General features: G+C 45.3%; 1 protein-coding gene across 1 annotated transcript in view; it reads right to left on the reverse strand.

The window, feature by feature from the left end:
- Positions 1-20,950, reverse strand: part of PAK1 (p21 (RAC1) activated kinase 1) — a 71,841-nt gene that overhangs the window by 45,299 nt on the left and 5,592 nt on the right. The window contains exons 2-4 of the mRNA XM_073661669.1: positions 4,145-4,355; positions 3,620-3,738; positions 1,906-2,053 (exon numbers count right to left, since the gene is read on the reverse strand). Of these exons, the coding sequence (XP_073517770.1) occupies positions 1,906-2,053; positions 3,620-3,738; positions 4,145-4,331 (454 nt within the window). The 5' untranslated portion in view covers positions 4,332-4,355. The remainder of the gene's footprint in view (positions 1-1,905; positions 2,054-3,619; positions 3,739-4,144; positions 4,356-20,950) is intronic.

A 20,950-nucleotide genomic window follows, 5' to 3' on the forward strand; every position in this document is an offset into this window, starting at 1 on the left:
CTATGCACAAGAATATAACTACTATAATACTGCTCCTGTGTACAAGAATATAACTACTATAATACTGCTCCTATGTACAAGAATATAACTACTATAATACTGCCCCCTATGTACAAGAATATAACTACTATAACACTGCCCCTATGTACAAGAATATAACTACTATAATACTGCTCCTATGTACAAGAATATAACTACTATAATACTGCCCCCTATGTACAAGAATATAACTACTATAATACTGCTCCTATGTACAAGAATATAACTACTATAATACTGCCCCCTATGTACAAGAATATAACTACTATAATACTGCTCCTATGTACAAGAATATAACTACTATAATACTGCCCCCTATGTACAAGAATATAACTACTATAATACTGCTCCTATGTACAAGAATATAACTACTATAATACTGCCCCCTATGTACAAGAATATAACTACTATAATACTGCTCCTATGTACAAGAATATAACTACTATAATACTGCTCCTATGTACAAGAATATAACTACTATAATACTGCCCCCTATGTACAAGAATATAACTACTATAATACTGCTCCTATGTACAAGAATATAACTACTATAATACTGCTCCTATGTACAAGAATATAACTACTATAATACTGCCCCCTATGTACAAGAATATAACTACTATAATACTGCCCCTATGCACAAGAATATAACTACTATATTACTGCCCCTATGTACAAGAATATAACTACTATAATACTGCCCCCTATGCACAAGAATATAACTACTATAATACTGCTCCTATGTACAAGAATATAACTACTATAATACTGCTCCTATGTACAAGAATATAACTACTATAATACTGCTCCTATGTACAAGAATATAACTACTATAATACTGCCCCTATGTACAAGAATATAACTACTATAATACTGCTCCCTATGTACAAGAATATAACTACTATAATACTGCCCCTATGTACAAGAATATAACTACTATAATACTGCTCCTATGTACAAGAATATAACTACTATAATACTGCTCATATGTACAAGAATATAACTACTATAATACTGCTCCCTATGTACAAAAATATAACTACTATAATACTGCTCCCTATGTACAAGAATATAACTACTATAATACTGCTCCCTATGTACAAGAATATAACTACTATAATACTGCCCCCTATGTATAGGAATATAGCTACTATAATACTGCCCCCTATGTACAAGAATATAACTACTGTAATACTGCTCCTATGTACAAGAATATAACTACTATAATACTGCTCCTATGTACAGGAATATAACTACTATAATACTGCCCCCTATGTATAGGAATATAGCTACTATAATACTGCCCCCTATGTACAAGAATATAACTACTGTAATACTGCTCCTATGTACAAGAATATAACTACTATAATACTGCTCCTATGTACAAGAATATAACTACTATAATACTGCTCCTATGTACAAGAATGTAACTACTATAATACTGCCCCCTATGTACAAGAATATAACTACTATAATACTGCTCCTATGTACAAGAATATAACTACTATAATACTGCCCCTATGTACAAGAATATAACTACTATAATACTGCCCCCTATGTACAAGAATATAACTACTATAATACTGCCCCTATGTACAAGAATATAACTACTATAATACTGCTCCCTATGTACAAGAATATAACTACTATAATACTGCCCCCTATGTACAAGAATATAACTACTATAATACTGCCCCCTATGTACAAGAATATAACTACTATAATACTGCCTCCTATGTACAAGAATATAACTACTATAATACTGCTCCTATGTACAGGAATATAACTACTATAATACTGCTCCTATGTACAGGAATGTAACTAGAGCAGCTGCCTCTGTAGAAAGTAGCCTCTTGTCCACGTTACCTGTGAAGCTCATGTACTTCTGGCTGTTGGTGGTTTTCTTGGAGTCATAAAACTTCAGCACATCCAGCACGGCTTGAGGATTCTTCTTCTGTTCTTCTTCTGATATTTTGGAGGTCTGCAGCAGGCAGGCCCACTGCTCCGGCATTCCCTGCACCGTTATAAGATTCAATAGATTACAGATACATCCTGAGCCTAATGTAGGCTGTAGTAGCCCAATTCCCCATCATATAAAGATACAGAATTATTCTAAATCGCCTCCTAAAAATCCATCTATATTGCTACAATACATAGTAGGACCTGGTGGAGTGGGAGGAGGGAGATGCAGCTGCAGTTTCTCTTATCATTTCAGTTCAGGTAAGGCTCCTTTAATTTGAAGAATTGATAATCCAGTCCCAAGGTAAAACTAACTAAGGATTTGTCCTAATCTACAGTTGCACTTTGTCCCTCGTATCCAAAAGGGCTATAAAAACCCTGTGTCATAATTAGAAACCTGCCCTATAAATGGCACATGGATTTTGTGCTTTTCTTAGAGCTCACTTTAGGAGACACTTTAAAAATCAAAGTATTAAACATAGTTAGTCACTAGGACACTGAATAGCCAAGAGTAGCTGATTCCTTCATAATTATCCGCCCACGTGTCCTTTCCAGCTGGACACTAGGTGCAATAATGCTACACACATATGTCCTTTCCAGCAGGATGCTAGGTGTAATAATGCTACACCCACATGTCCTTTCCAGCAGGATCATAGGTGCAATAATGCTACACCCACATGTGCTTTCCAGCCGGATGCTGGGTGTAATAATGCTACACCCACATATCCTTTCCAGCCGGATGCTAGGTGCAAAATTCAGCAACCTGAACTCCGGTTTAAGGCAGCTATATAATGAAGCTAATAGAATTGACTAATTTAATACTTATTTTAGATTTGCATATTTCAAAACTTAGTGTATATAAAAAGTATGGCAATCCCGCATCCCTAGCAGTCAAGTGAGTTACCCATGTGACCGCTTTCAAGACTCAATACTCTTGTGTGCAGGTGCCAATAGCATTCAGCGCATGCGCAGATACAAGATACTGTTGATTTTATATGTGGATGTGGTAATGTTCCTAGATGGATGCTAGGCACAAAAGTGCTCTGCCTAATTACCTTTCTAGCTGGATGCTAGGTGCAAAAGTGCTCTGCCCACTTGTCCTTTCTAGCTGGATGCTAGGTGCCAAACTGCTCTGCCCCCTTGTTCTTTCCAGCTGGATGCTAGGTGCAAACCTGCTCTGCCCTCTTGTCCTTTGCAGCTGGATGCTAGGTGCAAAAGAGCTCTGCCCATTTGTCCTTCCAGCTGGATGCTAGGTACAAAAGAGCTCTCTGCACATTTGTCCTTTCCAGCTGGATGCTAGGTGCAAAAGAGCTCTCTGCACATTTGTCCTTTCCAGCTGGATGATAGGTGCAAAAGAGCTCTCTGCACAGTTTTCCTTTCCAGCTGGATGCTAGGTGCAAAATTGCTCCGCCCAGTTGTCCTTTCCAGCTGGATGCTAGGTGCAAAAAAGCTGCTGTTTGCTTGCAATGACAATGAACTTAATTTTAAAAGCTGCTTTGGATGTGAACGGAGTATAAAAAAATCATTTGGTTAAAACAGTTGCAAAATTACTTTTTTTATGCAGATTCATATTGCTGTTAATGGCTAAAAGTGGAATTATTTTCTTCCACTCTGGACTTACAGTGAATTTTCCTGTCACGGGATCGAAACCGACATGAAGGGTGTGTTCAAAGTCCGATGGGAGGGAGATTTCTGGCCTGTCCTTCTCTCTCTCCTTATCCTTATCCCTTTTTTTGCTAGCTGAAAAAAAAAAACAAAAAAAACACACAACTTAGAATAAGAACAAAGCAACCGATAAAGATTCCAACATTCTGGGGCGGCTAAGAAAATGACAGCAGTGATCTCTTCGATGATCCATTATTTTTGCCTGTTTATTTTTCTTGTACTGATGTCATTGTGTCACTGAATCAAATGACCGCTCGGCGCTCATCCTTTTAAATCCTCCCATAAGGGCTTCACATGGCTTGTAAAGTGTTAAAAAAAGTTTTGTTTTTTTTCTAGAAATAAGACCAATCTGGGTGTTTGGGTATAAATCCAAGTTCAAAAGCCCCAATTAATGAATGGACAATAATCAATTATACATCTATACACATAGGGGGTGCTCTACAATTATTAGACATTCTGTAGGTCTTGAGCAATACTGTACTTTTATCGCCGGTCCTGGGTAACATGTTCAGAAGCCTGTCCGCCTTCTTCTTCTTTTCTGGGTTTGGGGGAAGAGGCCTTGAGCCATGGTTTATATTGTCCTTCACATTGACTCCAATAAACGTACTGGTGTTCCTCAGGGGCGGGGCTGGAGGTTTATCATTGACCTCTATACCGTTGTCAGACATTTTTCTGTGGTCTCAGAGCGGCTCCTGTGTCAAATGAAAGATTAGATGAGAAAATTCAACCACTATAGTAGCCAATAGCAGCCCAACATAATATATTAAAGAGATGATCTACTGTGGAGGAACCCTTAAAGGGTAAAATCTAAAGGGTTTGGACAACCCCTCATTAATGGGCACAATGAACAAAATATATATATGATACTCCTCCGTACCACTCGTAAGATAGATGAGTGTTGGCTGCTCACGTGATGCCCAGCTGCATGCTGATCCCAGCAGGGGACACAGTTCTGACTATGCGTCCAGAATGACACTCTAAAGGGTATGTACACTTTTGCAATTTACCCTTTATTTTACCCTGGCACAATAACCTCATTAAAAAGTTTCAGCAAGTGTCCAGGGTTGCGGAGCGGCGCTGGAAGAAAACACGCTCGCAAGAAGACTTCACCGCATTCAAAACAGCAACTTTCACATTCAAATCGGCCCTCACCTCTGCTAAACAGGCCTACTTCACAACTCTCATATCTTCTTTATCCCACAACCCAAAAGAGTTATTCAACACTTAACTCCCTCCTCCGCCCTCCACTGTCCCCTCCGACCTCCCTCATCTCTGCAGAAGACTTCACTGCAGCACATTTCAAAAATAAGGTCACCAAACAAAGCAAGTCTTTACTGCCCATCCACCACAACCACTACACATAAAAGACCACTGCCCCTCCCCCCATAACCTTCCTCCCCACCACCACTGAAGGAGAGCTCACTCATCTCCTCTCCAAATTCCCCTTCACCACTTGTGCACTCGACCCCCATCCCACCTCCTCCCCAACCTCACCACCAGGGTTATCCAGGACCTAACCCATCTCTTCAACCTATCACTACCTTCTGGTACCTTCCCTTCTGCTTTCAAACATGGCACGATCACAACTTTGCTAAAGAAACCATCCCTCGACCCGATCTCTACTGTACATCCAGCTATCACCCCATATCGCTGCTACCGTTCCTCTCCAAACTCCTCGAACAGCATGTCCACGCTGAACTTTCCTCCCAACTTGCATCAAAACTCGCTCTTCGACAACCTACAGTCCAATTTCCATCCTCACCACTGGACCGAAATTACCCAGACCAAAATTACTAACGACTTACTGCCAAAGCTAACAGACAATTCTCTATACTCCTCCTCGTAGACCTGTCCTCTGCCAGCAACACAGTCGACCACTCCTTCCTACTACTGATCCTCTCTTCCCTTGGTGTCAAAGACCTCGCCCTCTCCTGGATCTCCTCATACCTCTCCAACCTCACATTTAACATCTCTCACTCCCACACTACCTCCTCATCACACCCTCTCTCTGTTGGAGTCCCTCAAAGCTCTGTCCTAGGACCCTTACTCTTCTCGATATATACCTATGGCCTGGGATAACTCAAAGTCCCATGGCTTCCAGTATCACCTATACGCTGATGACACTCAGATCTACCTCTCTGGACCAGACAGACACTTTGGGATTCTGGGCAGCAGAGAGTTTACATCTGCCATATCCTCCTTCTTCTCCTCTCACTTCCTAAAGCTCAATGTGGACAAAACCGAACTCATCTTTCCTCCATCTCACGTATCTTCCCCACCTGATCGATCCATCACAATAAATGACATCACACTTTCCCCTGTACCGGAAGTCCGCTGATTCGGAGTCACCCTCGACTCTGTCCTGTCCATCCAACCGCACATCCACCCTCTCGCCACCTCCTGTCGCCTCCAGCTCAAAAATATTCACACATTTTGTCCTTTCCTCAACTCTGAATCTACTAAAATGTTAGTGCCCTCATCATCTCCCGCCTCAACTACCGCAATATCCTCCTCTGTGGCCTCCCTGCTAACACTCTCGCACCTCTCCAGTCAGTCCTTAACTCTGATGCTCGATTAATCATCTCTCGCCTCGCTACTCCTCCGCTTCTCCCCTCTGCAAATCTCTTCATTAGCTCCCAATTCCCCAATGAATCCAGTTCAAACTTCATAACATTGACCTACAAAGCCATCCATAACCTGTCTCCACAATATATCTCTGAACTAATCTCCCGGTATCTCCCAAACATAATCTCCGGTCCTCTGAAGACCTCCTACTCTGCTCTACATTTATACGTTCCTCACCCAATCGACTTCTCTCAAGTGTCCCCCATCATCTGGAATTCTGTGCCCCAACGATTATCCGGCACATTCAAAACCTTCAGACGGAACTTGAAAACCCATCTCTTAAAGAAAGCTACAACCAGCAATGACCCCGCTGCCTCCTCAGTACCACCAGAGCTGCTTCCCCATCACCACAACCAGAGCTGCCGCCTCCTCACCACCACCAGAGCTGCTGCCTCCTCACCACCACCAGAGCTGCCACCTCACCAACACTGGAGCTGCCGCCTCCTCACCACCACCAGGACTGTCACCTCCTCACCACCACCAGAGCTGCCGTCTCCTCACCACCACCAGAGCTGCCGTCTCCTCACCACCACCAGAGCTGTCACCTCACCAACACTGGAGCTGCCGCCTCCTCACCAACACCGGAGCTGCTGCCTCCTCACCACCACTGGAGCTGTCGCCTCACCAACACCAGAGCTGCCGCTTCACCAACACTGGAGCTGCTGCCTCACCAACACTGGAGTTGCCGCCTCACCACCACGACCGGAGCTGCCGCCCCACCACGTCTGGAGCTGCCGCCTCACCAACACCAGAGCTGCCGCCTCACCCCCAACGGTGTTGCCGCCTCAAGTCACCACCACCGAAGCTGTCACAATCCCCCCAAACCAACTGTCTCCTTCCCCATCATCTTGTCCTCTTCCCTCCGTACCAGTCTCTCATCGATAGTTTGTTTAGATATTTTATATGTAACCCCCTTCTCATGTACAGCACCGAGGAATCAATGGTGCAGTATAAATAATAAGAATAATTTTATTCTTAGCAAGAAGTAGAGTATAGATAGAAGTATGACTGTTAGATCAGACCATACAGAATTCATTTGTAGTTAGAAACACATATATCAGCATAAGATCTGTATACACAAATACATTGCAAAAAAAAAAAAATCACAAAATATATATATTTTTTTTATTTAGATGCCTGCGAGACTGAGATCCTAGGTTAGAATCCCACCAAGGACAACATCTGCAAGGAGTTTGTATGTTCTCCCCGTATTTGTGTGGGTTTCCTCCAGGTTCTCCGGATTCCTCCCACACTCCAAAGACATAGTGATAGGGAATGTAGATTGTGAGCCCCAATGGGGACAGTGCCCATAATGTCTGTAAAGCGCTGCGGAATTAATAACGCTATATAAGTGAGTAAAATAAATAAATATGAGCAATAAAACAATTTGTAAAAGTGTACATACCCTTTAAATCCACCCTAGACACCAGACGGGCATCTCTGGGTGAAGCGATACCACCACGTTAAAATTTCTTCAGAAATCTCAGGCAGCCATGTGGCTCCTGACTAATTGTTCAGAAAATCCAGATCTGTCCTTAATCAAGAACTTTCCCCAGAAATAACAAATATTTAGCGAATATTAGGAGATGGGACCCCGGTCTGACACCATTCGCCCAGGCCAGATCCACCCTGACGCTCTCAGAAAACTGTGCTTAACTACCATTAATGGGCAAGGTAAATAATAATAGTAATACCGTATATAGCACCAACATATAAAGCAGCACTTTACAACTAAAGGGTAAGGAAATTCTGTTTTACTTAAAGGAACAGTTACACGTATGCCCAGAGCAGGTCCTAAAGGGTCTGAGCATAAAAAAGGGATTTATAAAGGATTTTCCATAAACATGTTTTCTTTTTTTTCTTTTAACCTGGTGCAATTGCCGCCAAATGTTTTTGCTTTGTTTCTGCCCCTTTCCATTCCTAAGATACAGTCCTCTCCTCCCTGTATGAAAATATAATCTCGTTAGTCAAGTGGGCGTGATCCTGACAGAGAAGAGTTGATGACCACACCCACTTGTATAAAAAAATAATGATTTATATACAGATATAAGGGGGCCATATCTCAGGAACGGAGCAAAGGACAAACAGGAGAACAGCGGCATTCACACTGGGTTAAGAAAATAAATTTAAAAAAATAAAAAAATGACATTTATGAAAAGTGACAGGTCCTCTATAAAGAACACCATGGATAGACTCCTTGAGTCCTGCTCTGCCCCCCTCAGGTGACACATACCGTCTCAGCTGCGGATTTTGCAGCGGGTTTGCATGCACCATATCGCCCCCAGTGTAGTAGTTCTGCCTGGAGTGTTCCTTTAACCCCTTCACTCCACTCTATTTAAACAAGAGGGGTTAATGGACTGGTGACTGTGCCCAAAGCCAAAAAGTCTAAGTGTTTCCTGTAGTGGATTTCTCTTGAAACATTTATCAAATTTTTAGATCTCCAGAATCCGTGAAAACACTGAACAGTAAAGTGCCCTTGACTTTAATGAGAGCGCCGCCTGCGTTCCTAGGCAAAAGGGGAGCACGAGAGCCCGAACATCAGAATATTCACTGGTGGGCTCAGATCTGGGGAAGAAGAACCCCCCCAGGATGCAAATTCACAAATGGGGGAGGGGTCATATGAGCGAGACCACCTCATTAAAAGGGTCATTAAGAGTCACCTTTGTCCTGGGTCATTTCTGGAATTGCAGAAGAATTTGGGGATGAGCTGCAATACTAAACATGGCCTATAGACAAGGGGGCATCGTTTATTTGCCCCCTAAAAAAAGCAATTGGAGAGCCTGGTGCACACAGGAGGTACCCAATTTATTCTGATGAGACTCTGGAGGTGACGCTGGAGCTGACGCCAGACTGTGCCCGGGCACCACGCAATATTCAGGACCAGTCTAATAATCGAGGCTTGGGGTGATTTAGAGCTTATAAAATATTTAGTACTAAATGCCCGTACAGATGAAGGGGCCCCAGGGACCCCAGGCTGACGCATTGCCTGCAGGTCTGCAGTTTTGTGCTGCTGCCCAAGGGACGCCAGATGGCACATGGAGGGTGGAGGAGACGCCACAGAAGACACCAATTTGCATCTAAAAAGGTGACCAAGCGACAGCGAAATCACCTGCTCCCTAATCCCAGAGGACAGAGCATCAGCAGTCTGTGCAGAGCATTACACCACCCAGAGCGTCAGAGTCTGCAGAGCATTACACCACCAGAGAATCAGACTTTGTAGAAAATTACATGGACATAACATTAGCAGCCTGCAGAGCATTACCCCACCAGAGGACGGAGCATCAGCAGTCTGTGCAGAGTATCAGCAGTCTGCAGAGCATTGCCCCAAATAGAAACAATTGGTCAAGGTACAATATTATAAAAATCGAAATACATAGATAGTAAATGTGAATTTTTCTTTAAAAAGTTGTACCATCTGCACTACCACTAGATAAGGCTCTACACCTATAGATATAACCAAAAAATAAACCCAAATAAACATTATTTGGTTCATCATGCGTTATTACAAAAAGATGAAAAATCGTACAAAATAAAAAAGTTACATAGGCCAGAAAAATGTAAAAGCAATGTGTGAAGCAGCCAACATAGAAGCGTTCCACCACACAGTAAAAAAGTAGCAAATAGCAAGAATGGTTGCTGAGAAGTTGTACAAACAATGACCTCCTACTTATTGCATATATATAATAATTACAGTACAAAAAGGTCAGATTATTGTCAGCAACTGATAGAAAAGTATCAAAATCTCTGCTTGCTGTCAGCGACTGGGAACATTCTTGTTTAGATTCAGTAGATGCAAACTGTACAGATGCCCAGTTCTGTTCACAGCTGATGGCTTGTTACAATTGTATCCAGTCCAGGAAGTCCTCTGTGAGCTGAACACATCTCCTGGGTTGATAATTTGCTACAATGTATCAGTGCAGGGAAAATGTATCATCCAGTCTGTTTAGCTCAGAGGATTGTCTGGACACATTTTTAACAAACTCTCAGCTGTGAGAACTATTGGTTCTATATAAGTTTGCAGCCTCTGGATTCTGGATTGGCTTTTATCCTAAGTCATATTGCACGACTCGTTAAAGGGTTGATTGTGACTTGTAGGATTGCTACTTCCAATAGGTGGCGCTATAGAGTACAAGTCCTCTTTTTCTCTGAAGAGGCAATTTGCAGCCTCTGGATGTAACTATGGCTGCTTCTACTCACTGACAGAATGCAGAGATCTTGAAACTTGGTGAAATTGAAAAAATAAAGTTGCAGGACGTATTATACACTAAATTTATAGAAAACTCCAATAGAGGGGGGAAACTAAAATCTGTCATAAAGTCAAACTGGTGTTCTCTGTTAGTAGCCATCATAGGCCAACGGTTTAATTCTTCAGGGTCATTACTGGAAGTCCAGGAAAATCCCAGTTCTCCCGTCTGATGTCCGGATCTAAAAACGCACAGATACATTCCCATGTAGATGAGGCAGAGCACTTGGCACAGTTTTTGGTAATATCTAGACATGCGGTTTTCCTACAGAACAGGTAAAATCAATCCAACAGAGATCAGTCGCAAATTCAGCTCTGCTACATGTCAGCAGCTCCTGGTATGACACACATAGTAGGATTACCGGCCCTATAAGACGTAAGTGTGTAAGGTTCTAGCACGGACGCTAATGTAAGTAAAAGGTTATGCACTTAGGTTAATGTGGGCTTAGCCGTAGTCACGTGTAACAATGCAAATTATCTATTGTCTTAGGAGAGGCAGCAAATGACAACCTCAGCTCTGCTACATCTCTAGCTAAAATAAATCAAAACATGTGGTCCCTGCCCTGCCTGATATGTTCAAACATGTTGAGTTTTTCAGTGTTTTTTGCTGCAGATTTTTATGCAAATTTCCAGCTGCGTTTTGCAGCACCAGCAATGTCTATGAGAAACCAGAATTCTCTGTTCACACATCCTGTTTTTTTTATTGATGCGTATTTTGTGCATTGGTTGGGTTTTTGGAAAATAGAGCATGTCACTTCTTTCAGTGTTTTTTTCACCCATAGGAAGTAATGGATGGTGAACAAAATGCATCAAAAAATTGCAGCAGCGTTTTTTCAGCATTTTTGATGGCAAAATAGAATGGGGTTCTTTTTTTTTTATTCACAGAACTTTATGTACATGCATAAATAGAGACAGAAGGACAGTAAAAAAAAACGCTGGAAAAAAAACGCATAAAAAAAGCAGCAAAACCTGCATTTTTGACGCAGCTGATTTCCTGCCAGAGATCAGTTTTGCTGCAGATTTGTGATGTAAAAAAACAAAACAATATGTATGAACATAGGGCGAACAACTATGTCCCAGCCATATGTCATAGGGCAGCCACAGAGATGAGACATATGTGAAAACAGAAACCCGAAGCCCCTCAGGAGTCAAACTTTACATTTTTTTTTAATATTGGGAAAAATCTATTATTTAAATCTACAATATTTTAAAAATTCTGGAAAATTTCCTGGGTGCAGATGTTACCTCCTAGACACAGGCTAATGTCTCCTGAACAGGTCTGACTGCAGAGCGATGGGACACAGATCCAGAGGGCCCTTTTTGCATTCGATTTCTCCCCTCCCTATATAACCTATATTCAGTACCATTTTGGGGTCCATACAGCTTTCTGATTTTTTTCTATGCCATATTTTTGGAAGTCTAAGTGACAAAAAAACAAAACCTTTGGGGTTCACCGCTATGGGACAATCATAATATTTAATTAGCTCAGAAAATTATGCACACAGGGATATTAAATGTTAATAAAGTTCCCGGAAAAGTAGGGTGGATTTAACACAAACATATATATATATATATATATATATATATGTCAGAGAAAAAATTAAAATCCATACAGACATCTCCAGAGAGGTGATATATCACTCTGACATTGAACATATGGGATTAATTATAACTGGGGAAAAAGAAACTAATTGTAACTGGGGAAGTGAGAAAGAACTAACACTTCAACCACCATTGAAATAGGGGCCTCCTGTGGTAAACAGGTAATGATGACAGGAGATTTGCTCTGGAAAAAAGACACCAAAACTGAGATTCATTTACGCGGAGAAGTACACTTCCCAGGCATAAGCTTTCTTTGATCAAAGCACGGCTCCCAGGCCTTTTGGAGCCAGTGGTCAGTGATGAGTATTGGGGTCGGCACAAATCTGATATTTATGGGAGATAACTCACATCACCATAAGACTAGCAGAATCCCTGTAACTTAATATTGGTCCAATGGATGGTGCTACCAATGCCATGCTTCATCTCTATAGACCGGTAAAATCACGAAAAGAAACATGGCGAAAATATCTAGTGCCTGGGACCTCCAGGGGTGAACATATCCTGTAAGTTGGGGATCTCACAATTCTAAAGGACCTAGCACATTGGCAACATCTGAGTTAATAAGAGATACACCTGTGGATGTATTTTAATGCACACCTGAAACACACTGCTTCTTTGTGTAGCCTCATGGGAAAGTCTAAAGAAATCAGCCAAGATATCATTAAGAGAATTGTGGACTTGCACAAGTCTGGCTCATCCTTGGGTACAATTTCAAGATACCTGAAGGTGCCTCGTTCATCTGTACAAAACAATTATACGCAAGTACAAACAAGATGGGAATGTCCAGCCGCTCAGGAAGGAGACGGGTTCTGTGTCCCAGAGATGAACGTGCTTTGGTCTGACATGTGCATATCAACCCAAGGACAAAAGCAAAAGACTTTGTGAAGATGATGGCGGAAGCTGGTAAGATTGTGTCAATATTCACAGTGAAATGAGTACTGTATCAACATCAGCTGAAAGGCCACTCTGCTAGGAAGAAGCCATTACTCCAAAAGAAACAAAAAAGGCAGATTAATGTTTGCAAATGCACACAGGAACAAAGACCTTAATTTTTGGAGACATGTCCTGTGGTCTGATGAAACTAAAATTGAACCTTTTGGGCATAATGACCATCGTTACATTTGGAAGAAAAAGGGAGAAGCTTGGAAGCCTAAGAACACCATCCCATCTGTGAAACACGGTGGTGGCAGCATCATGCTGTGGGGTTGTTTTTCTGCAGGAGGGACTGGTGCACTTCACAAAATAGATGGCATCATGAGAAAAGAAGATTATGTGGCAATACTGAAGCAACATCTCAAGACATCAGCCAGGAAGTTAAAGCTTGGGTGGAAATGGGTCTTACAATTGGATAATGACCCAAAACTGCCAAAATGGCAACAAAGTGGCTTAAGAATAACAAAGTCAATGTTTTGGAGTGGCCATCACAAAGCCCTGATCTCAATCCTATTGAAAATTTATGGGCAAAGCTGAAAAGGCTGCGAGCAAGGCGACCTACAAACCTGGGTCAGTTACACCAGTTTTGTCAGGAGGAATCGGCCCAAATTCCGACCAACTATTGTGAGAAGCTTGCGGAAGGATATCCCAAACGTTTGACCCAATTCATTCAGTTTAAGGGCAATGGTACCAAATACTAATGAAATTCATGGAAACCTTTGACTTTGCAGTAAGTAATAAAAATGCCTTAAAACATTCTCTCTCTCTCATTATTCTGGCATTTGGTAAATATTAAAAATGATGGTAATCCTAATAGACATAAAACGGGAAAGGTTTATTCTGATTTCATGTCAGATATTGAGAAAAACATGAATATGTGTCTTTTTATATAGTGTATGGAAACTTCTGGTTTCAACTGTGTATATTATATATTATATTAATATATTATTATAAAATACAATATATGTTCTATAAAAATATACTGTATATATAATATATATATATATATATATATATATATATATACATATACACAAACACACACTATATGCACACATACAAAATAGATATCTATGTGTGTGTTTGTTTTAAATATATTTGTACTCATTGCTTTTTTTTTCTTCAATGTTTTTATTTGCATTTTTAATCCTTCACCTTTTACAACACATTGCAATGTTTTAGACGCCAGACAAGGTGGTCTCCAGCAGGCGCCCGGCTGCCATGACAGCTCCATTGCCTCCCCATTTCCAACCTCTTAGATTGCGCTGTCACAATTTAAGTGTGAACAGGCTTCTATTCACTGACCGCAAGCAGATAGAAGCCCAGAAAACAACATTTTGCTTTCCTTTGTCGCCTGGGATACAAGTAGGTGACAGGCCGGTGTTTGATAGGAACAAACAGAGTGCAGGTCGCAGGTGATGGATAATCAGGAGGAATGTCACGCCGGATCGAAAAATAACCCACTTCCTGGTCGTCACTTCACACAGACACACGTCACCATAAACGCTCTGTTTGATGTACAAAGCAAATATACATTTATTAGGGGTCCTGCTGACGCGCCCCCTGGGCCAGTGTTGTTTGGGGGATACCCGGAGCCGGATCAGATGGGGGTTGTAGTCTCCGAGTGGCGGTGACCCGGTCCGTGCCCAGGGTGTCAAGCTCAGTGCGTGGCAGTCCTACAGATGTTACTGGATGTTCTTTAGTGTCGACTACGCCACCCGTTGATTTGCGGTCACTACGGCCGCCGCTGCAGCAGGGTCCGCTGAGGCTGGTGGTGTGTGTGCAGCTCAGGTAGTATAACCCCCAACGGGAGGGGTATAGCCTCAGGGGGTCAGTTGCAGAGGATGGTGGTTGTGGAGGTGCAGTGAGGATGGTAATGAAACTCAGAGTCGGGCTGTGCAGTTCAGGGTTTTTACTTACTGCTTTTGTGTTGGTCACTCCGGCCTTGAGTGACCACCCGAGCCGTGCTGCGTCCACCAGGTCCTGGACTCGGCCAACCCCCAGGTGATTCTGGAGCGTGTTCCTGAGCTCCCTTTCTGACTTGTCCTTCTCTCTGGCCTTCCCCACCAGGGATCCACCTAAGTCCGGCTCCCTCGGGCCTCTTGTTGGTAAAACCCTTGTCTCTGGGTTCCCTGACCCTATTCTTGGTTTGCCTTCCGGGTGGATTTAGTGGGTGGTCGTGGCAGATCTTGCCCACGACCTCCGGTCTCTGGCTAAGGATTAGTGCCCTCCACCAGCTTGGGATCCGGTACCCTTGTGCCAACTCTTCACCCTCTGGTCTAATTTTGGGTTCTTGGAGTTCCCTCTTCTCCCCCTCTGGGTCCTTCTTTTCTCCTCTCTCTCACTCTCTTGGCCTTGGAGCTGGCTGAGCTGCTCTGCTTGTCTGACCAAACCTCTACAAAAGACCCTGTTCTAAGATGGTTCCCACCTTATATACTCCCTCTATGTGTGAGCTCAGGTGACCAGCACCCAATGAGCTCCTAGCATTACCCAGACTGCTCCCCCTATCTGCCCCTACACTACTGGGATGTTCCACCCCCCTCCCACTCCAGCCAGGGACAGACGCTGTCGTACCTGCACATTTCTCTAGTGGGAGTACCATTGGTCTGTCCCCCGGAAATGGGATGTATGTAGTGCATGCAGCCTACTGAGCTCAGTTCCACACTCCATCCTTACCCGGGAGTGGAATACCACACCTCTGGCTTGAGGTGTAATACCCCTGTAGCAGCCGAATCCTCAGGGTGCTACATTCCCCCCTGGTAAATCACAGCACGTCCTCGGGCTGTAAGATATAAAAAACATCCAAAACATACAATTTTTTTCATAAACATAAACATATAAAACATCACATATATTATCAGCAATAAAACTTTTCATATAAAACTTTTCATAAATAACATCCTTGTAAACACTCTTGCTCCTCCGGCCACGGTGCAACTTGTGACCGGGAAAAGTGCGACGGTCTCCTTTAGAAACACGGTTTTCCTATAAAACCTGTAGAGGGCGCCTTAGAAAGCGCAACTATATACAGGGGGAATATGGCCGCTCTCAGTCCTCGGCCAGGTAATGGGAATAGGGACACACGGGTTAACAGTTCACTGTACCCCGATGGGTAACTATTTACAGTCTCTTTACCGTACTTTAACGACGGCGTCCTCCTGCTCCTTCTTTGGATTCAGACCCGTCCGGGTCCTCCTGCTCCTCCTCACACCGCAGCTCCTCCTCCGTCAGGCGATGTACATGGAGGGCGTAGGGTCCTTTGGCACACTTGTGCCGGGTGAAGGTGACCTCGTCCCCTACATACAGGTCACGACCTCTGTGTCCCTCCGGCAGATGGCTTTCTACGTCTCTGCGGGTGACAAAGACGTCGCCGGGGGTATGATGGTCTCTTATGAAGCCCCACCCATGCTGCAGGTTGAATTTAATCACAGTCCCGGTGGTACGGGGACCATGAGCTGCACGGGGATCTCTCCTGGTCCGGCTCTTCTGCTCCGCGCTCCTTATCTGTGCTTGCTGTTCCCGGACCCGCCTCTCTCTCCGCTCCTTCTCGAAGACCTCGAGCTGCTGGCGGCAGCACTCTGCACGCTCCGCTGCGGCCGCCCGAGTCTCCTGAGTGAACCCCATGAGGTCTCCTCCGGTGGGGTCCCACTCAAACTGTGCCTCCCCTAGCGGGGGCTGGGTCCTCCTGACGGGCTTCGGAGCCGGAATCAGGGGCTCACACAGGGGCCTCGCCCTTTGGAGTTCCAGTTGGTAGTACTCCTGGGGCCATATGAAGGGCTGCCCATCCGGGCACGTATGCTGGGCGAACAGGTCCTCACCCAGGTGCGGTACTTTAGGTGTTATGGGCGCTGTGGTGGTAGCGGCGCCCGGGTTGACCAGGCCTTGCGACCAGGCTTGGGGCACGCTAAAGGAAAAGGGCACCGTAAGAACGGCGGCGCCCGTGGTTACTCGGCCCTGCGACCAGGCTGGTGGCTCCGCGGAGGTAGGGGGCGCTGTTGGAATGGCGGCGCCCGGGTGTACTAGGCCTTGCGACCAGGCCGATGGTATTTCCTGCTTTGCCGCGCTCAGGGTCGAAGCGTGTGACGTCACAGGGGTCGCGGCCGCGGTTTCCGGTTGAGGCCTAGTCTGCGGCGGTGACGATGCAGCGACGGGCACGGCAGGGGGAATTTCGGGCTCTGCGACGGGGAGCTGGGGCAGGCACGCCGTTTCCCGGCTCGGGGTAGAGACGTCCCCTTTACCTGCCTCCATTCGTTCAGCTCCCTTCTCGGCGCCGTCTCCGGCCTTGAGTCCTCCTGCACCATCCTCAGAGGCGGTCTGTCTCCTCGTCTCGGGTGGCGTGCTCCGCTGACGGGTTTCGGTCCGCTGGGCCATCTCTCGGCTCCACTCCGCCAACGTCTCTCGCTGCACCCGGGCCATCCTCCGTGCGAGGCCCTCCAGCGCAGTCTGTGCACACTCCCGGTCTCGGGGGAGCTGTGCCAGGACCTCCACTAGGCCTAGTGGGGTTGTGGCTTGTAGCAGGCTCCTGACCACTGGGTCGGTGCTGCCTGACTCTCCCTCCATCTCCGGGTAGGCTTTCTCTGGACTCCTCTCCAGACTTCTTGTCTCCGGGTGCGCTCTCTCCAGACTTCTCCAGGCGACACCCATCTTCGCTCTCTTGTTCTGTCTCCGCCCACATTGAGGGTGGTCCCGGGGCAACTTTGTGATTGTCAGTTCCAGGGGCAGTTCTCTCACGCTGATGGACACTTCCAGCATCACAGTCTCTATTGGTGGGCGCGGTTTCCGCTTTTGGCGCCATTCTTCGACCTGGCCCACGATGGGAGGTGACCTCTTGCCACCCTCTGGCACGCCCATAATGGCGTCCGCTCTTCCAAGGCGGGAAATCTTTGGAAATGGCGGGAAAAAGCTGCAAATGGCGGACAACCGGCGGGAAACGACCTGTGATGGGGTCCGTTGGCGGGGACCCTCCGGAACCGGCGGGAGACTTTTTTTTTAAGGTAACGGTGAACTTTTCTTCAGGCACGCAGTACCCGGTTGTTGCGGGCACGTTATCCTGCCGACTACGCCAAAGTTGACGCGCCCCCTGGGCCAGTGTTGTTTGGGGGATACCCGGAGCCGGATCAGATGGGGGTTGTAGTCTCCGAGTGGCGGTGACCCGGTCCGTGCCCAGGGTGTCAAGCTCAGTATGTGGCAGTCCTACAGATGTTACTGGATGTTCTTTAGTGTCGACTACGCCACCCGTTGATTTGCGGTCACTACGGCCGCCGCTGCAGCAGGGTCCGCTGAGGCTGGTGGTGTGTGTGCAGCTCAGGTAGTATAACCCCCAACGGGAGGGGTATAGCCTCAGGGGGTCAGTTGCAGAGGATGGTGGTTGTGGAGGTGCAGTGAGGATGGTAATGAAACTCAGAGTCGGGCTGTGCAGTTCAGGGTTTTTACTTAGTGCTTTTGTGTTGGTCACTCCGGCCTTGAGTGACCACCCGAGCCGTGCTGCGTCCACCAGGTCCTGGACTCGGCCAACCCCCAGGTGATTCTGGAGCGTGTTCCTGAGCTCCCTTTCTGACTTGTCCTTCTCTCTGGCCTTCCCCACCAGGGATCCACCTAAGTCCGGCTCCCTCGGGCCTCTTGTTGGTAAAACCCTTGTCTCTGGGTTCCCTGACCCTATTCTTGGTTTGCCTTCCGGGTGGATTTAGTGGGTGGTCGTGGCAGATCCTGCCCACGACCTCCGGTCTCTGGCTAAGGATTAGTGCCCTCCACCAGCTTGGGATCCGGTACCCTTGTGCCAAACTTTTCACCCTCTGGTCTAATTTTGGGTTCTTGGAGTTCCCTCTTCTCCCCCTCTGGGTCCTTCTTTTCTCCTCTCTCTCACTCTCTTGGCCTTGGAGCTGGCTGAGCTGCTCTGCTTGTCTGACCAAACCTCTACAAAAGACCCTGTTCTAAGATGGTTCCCACCTTATATACTCCCTCTATGTGTGAGCTCAGGTGACCAGCACCCAATGAGCTCCTAGCATTACCCAGACTGCTCCCCCTATCTGCCCCTACACTACTGGGATGTTCCACCCCCCTCCCACTCCAGCCAGGGACAGACGCTGTCGTACCTGCACATTTCTCTAGTGGGAGTACCATTGGTCTGTCCCCCGGAAATGGGATGTATGTAGTGCATGCAGCCTACTGAGCTCAGTTCCACACTCCATCCTTACCCGGGAGTGGAATACCACACCTCTGGCTTGAGGTGTAATACCCCTGTAGCAGCCGAATCCTCAGGGTGCTACACTGCCACATATTTGCCAAAAAAAAAAAAAATAGAACATTGCCCATAGCAACCAGATTCCGTATAGAACAAGGAACATTCCGCTTGGTTGCCATGGGCAACTACTCCATCTTTACTAGTCTTAATACAGAAAACTGGACCATGTTGCCCACAGCAACCAATAAGTGCTCAGTTTATATTGTTGTGGAGAAACCAAAAGCTGTCCTGTGATTGGTTGCTATGGGCAGCAAAGTCTTTTTTTTTGCTTCTCTCTGACTTTACACGGCCTGTTTGCGCCGTTAGTAACCCGTTTAGCTGGTTGTTGTTTTTTGTTTTTTTTTGTTTTTTTTTTAACCCAGACCACTTAAGGCCGGCACGTAGAGACAAATACTCCCATCTGACTTACAAATGGCATAGATCGGAATATGCCTTTAAGTGCCGCTATATGCGGTCTAATGGTGGCCATTAGCAACGGCGAAGGTCCCATATCCTGAGAAAATCAGATAGGGTTATTCAGGCAGGACGCACAACATGGCCGCCACAGATAGAGAGTTACAGAAAACACTTTTTTTCCCCTCACAACAAGCCGTCGTGCTAAATATATCAGCTGCGGAGCTGATTATAAAAAAGGTGTCCGAGACGGCGTCAAAACAGCAACCTCCAGATATCTACACGCCAGCGCACACGAAAAAAAGCCTATGTTATAGCGTCCCTTTAATCCCCAGATCGAAGATTCTCCTCAGAAAAGTGACCGTCATCCTACTGGACCCCAATATTGTCTTAAAGGGATTCTATGGCTTTGCTTGCGGAAATGTCCATAAGCAGGAAAATTCTTCACAGGGCACACCCAACTGAGGAAAGGGCCGGGTGACAACCAATATGGCCGTCATTAAATCTCCCATAGGAAATGTCACTCAGCTTTCCAAAAGCCCTGAATGGCTTATATACCATAACTCTTCCATATTAAGAAGGTACGAGCAATAAAGAATCATGCCCGGAGAATCCCTTTAAGGCCACGGCCCCACTATCAGTATTCGGTCAGTATTTTTTCTACGGAGTTGGAGCCAAAACCAGGTGAGGAACAATCAGAGAAAAGGTAGAATAGAAACAAGTCACCAATTCTGCATTTATCACCCACTCCTGAGAACAAATACTGACCGAATACTGACCAAATACTGATAGTGGGGCCGTGGCCTAAGACTCACACTTCTTTCCACATTCAAGAGCAGAAATCCGGTGAAGGGAAGCACAGGCTAATAACCACTTAGGGCGAAGCGGGGGCCATTTTTTTATGGCCTTAGGGACTTAAGTGGCCTTGAAGGCTCGCTCTGCCATAACTCCGCTAATAAACAGGTCATTTTTACTCCACCGCCTGAACGGTTTCCTCATTTACGTCATTAATTATTGATCGACACATTTAGGATTAGAAAAGCCAGAAAAATCACATTAGGGTAATAAAAATTGTGACTAATTGGGGGCGACGTTAACACCCAGAATCGGTCACAAATGTTCATGTGGAGATGGAGCTTAAAGGGGTATTCCCATCTCCAAGCTCCTATCCCAATATGTAGTAGGTATAATAATAATAATATTAGCAAATACCTCCAATAAGAAATGTAGTATAGTTCTTCTTATTCACT

The sequence above is a fragment of the Phyllobates terribilis genome, unplaced genomic scaffold (genome assembly GCF_046119375.1).
Source record: "Phyllobates terribilis strain yellow unplaced genomic scaffold, ASM4611937v1 Scaffold_2__4_contigs__length_985480577, whole genome shotgun sequence".
Taxonomy (NCBI): Eukaryota; Metazoa; Chordata; class Amphibia; order Anura; family Dendrobatidae; genus Phyllobates; species Phyllobates terribilis.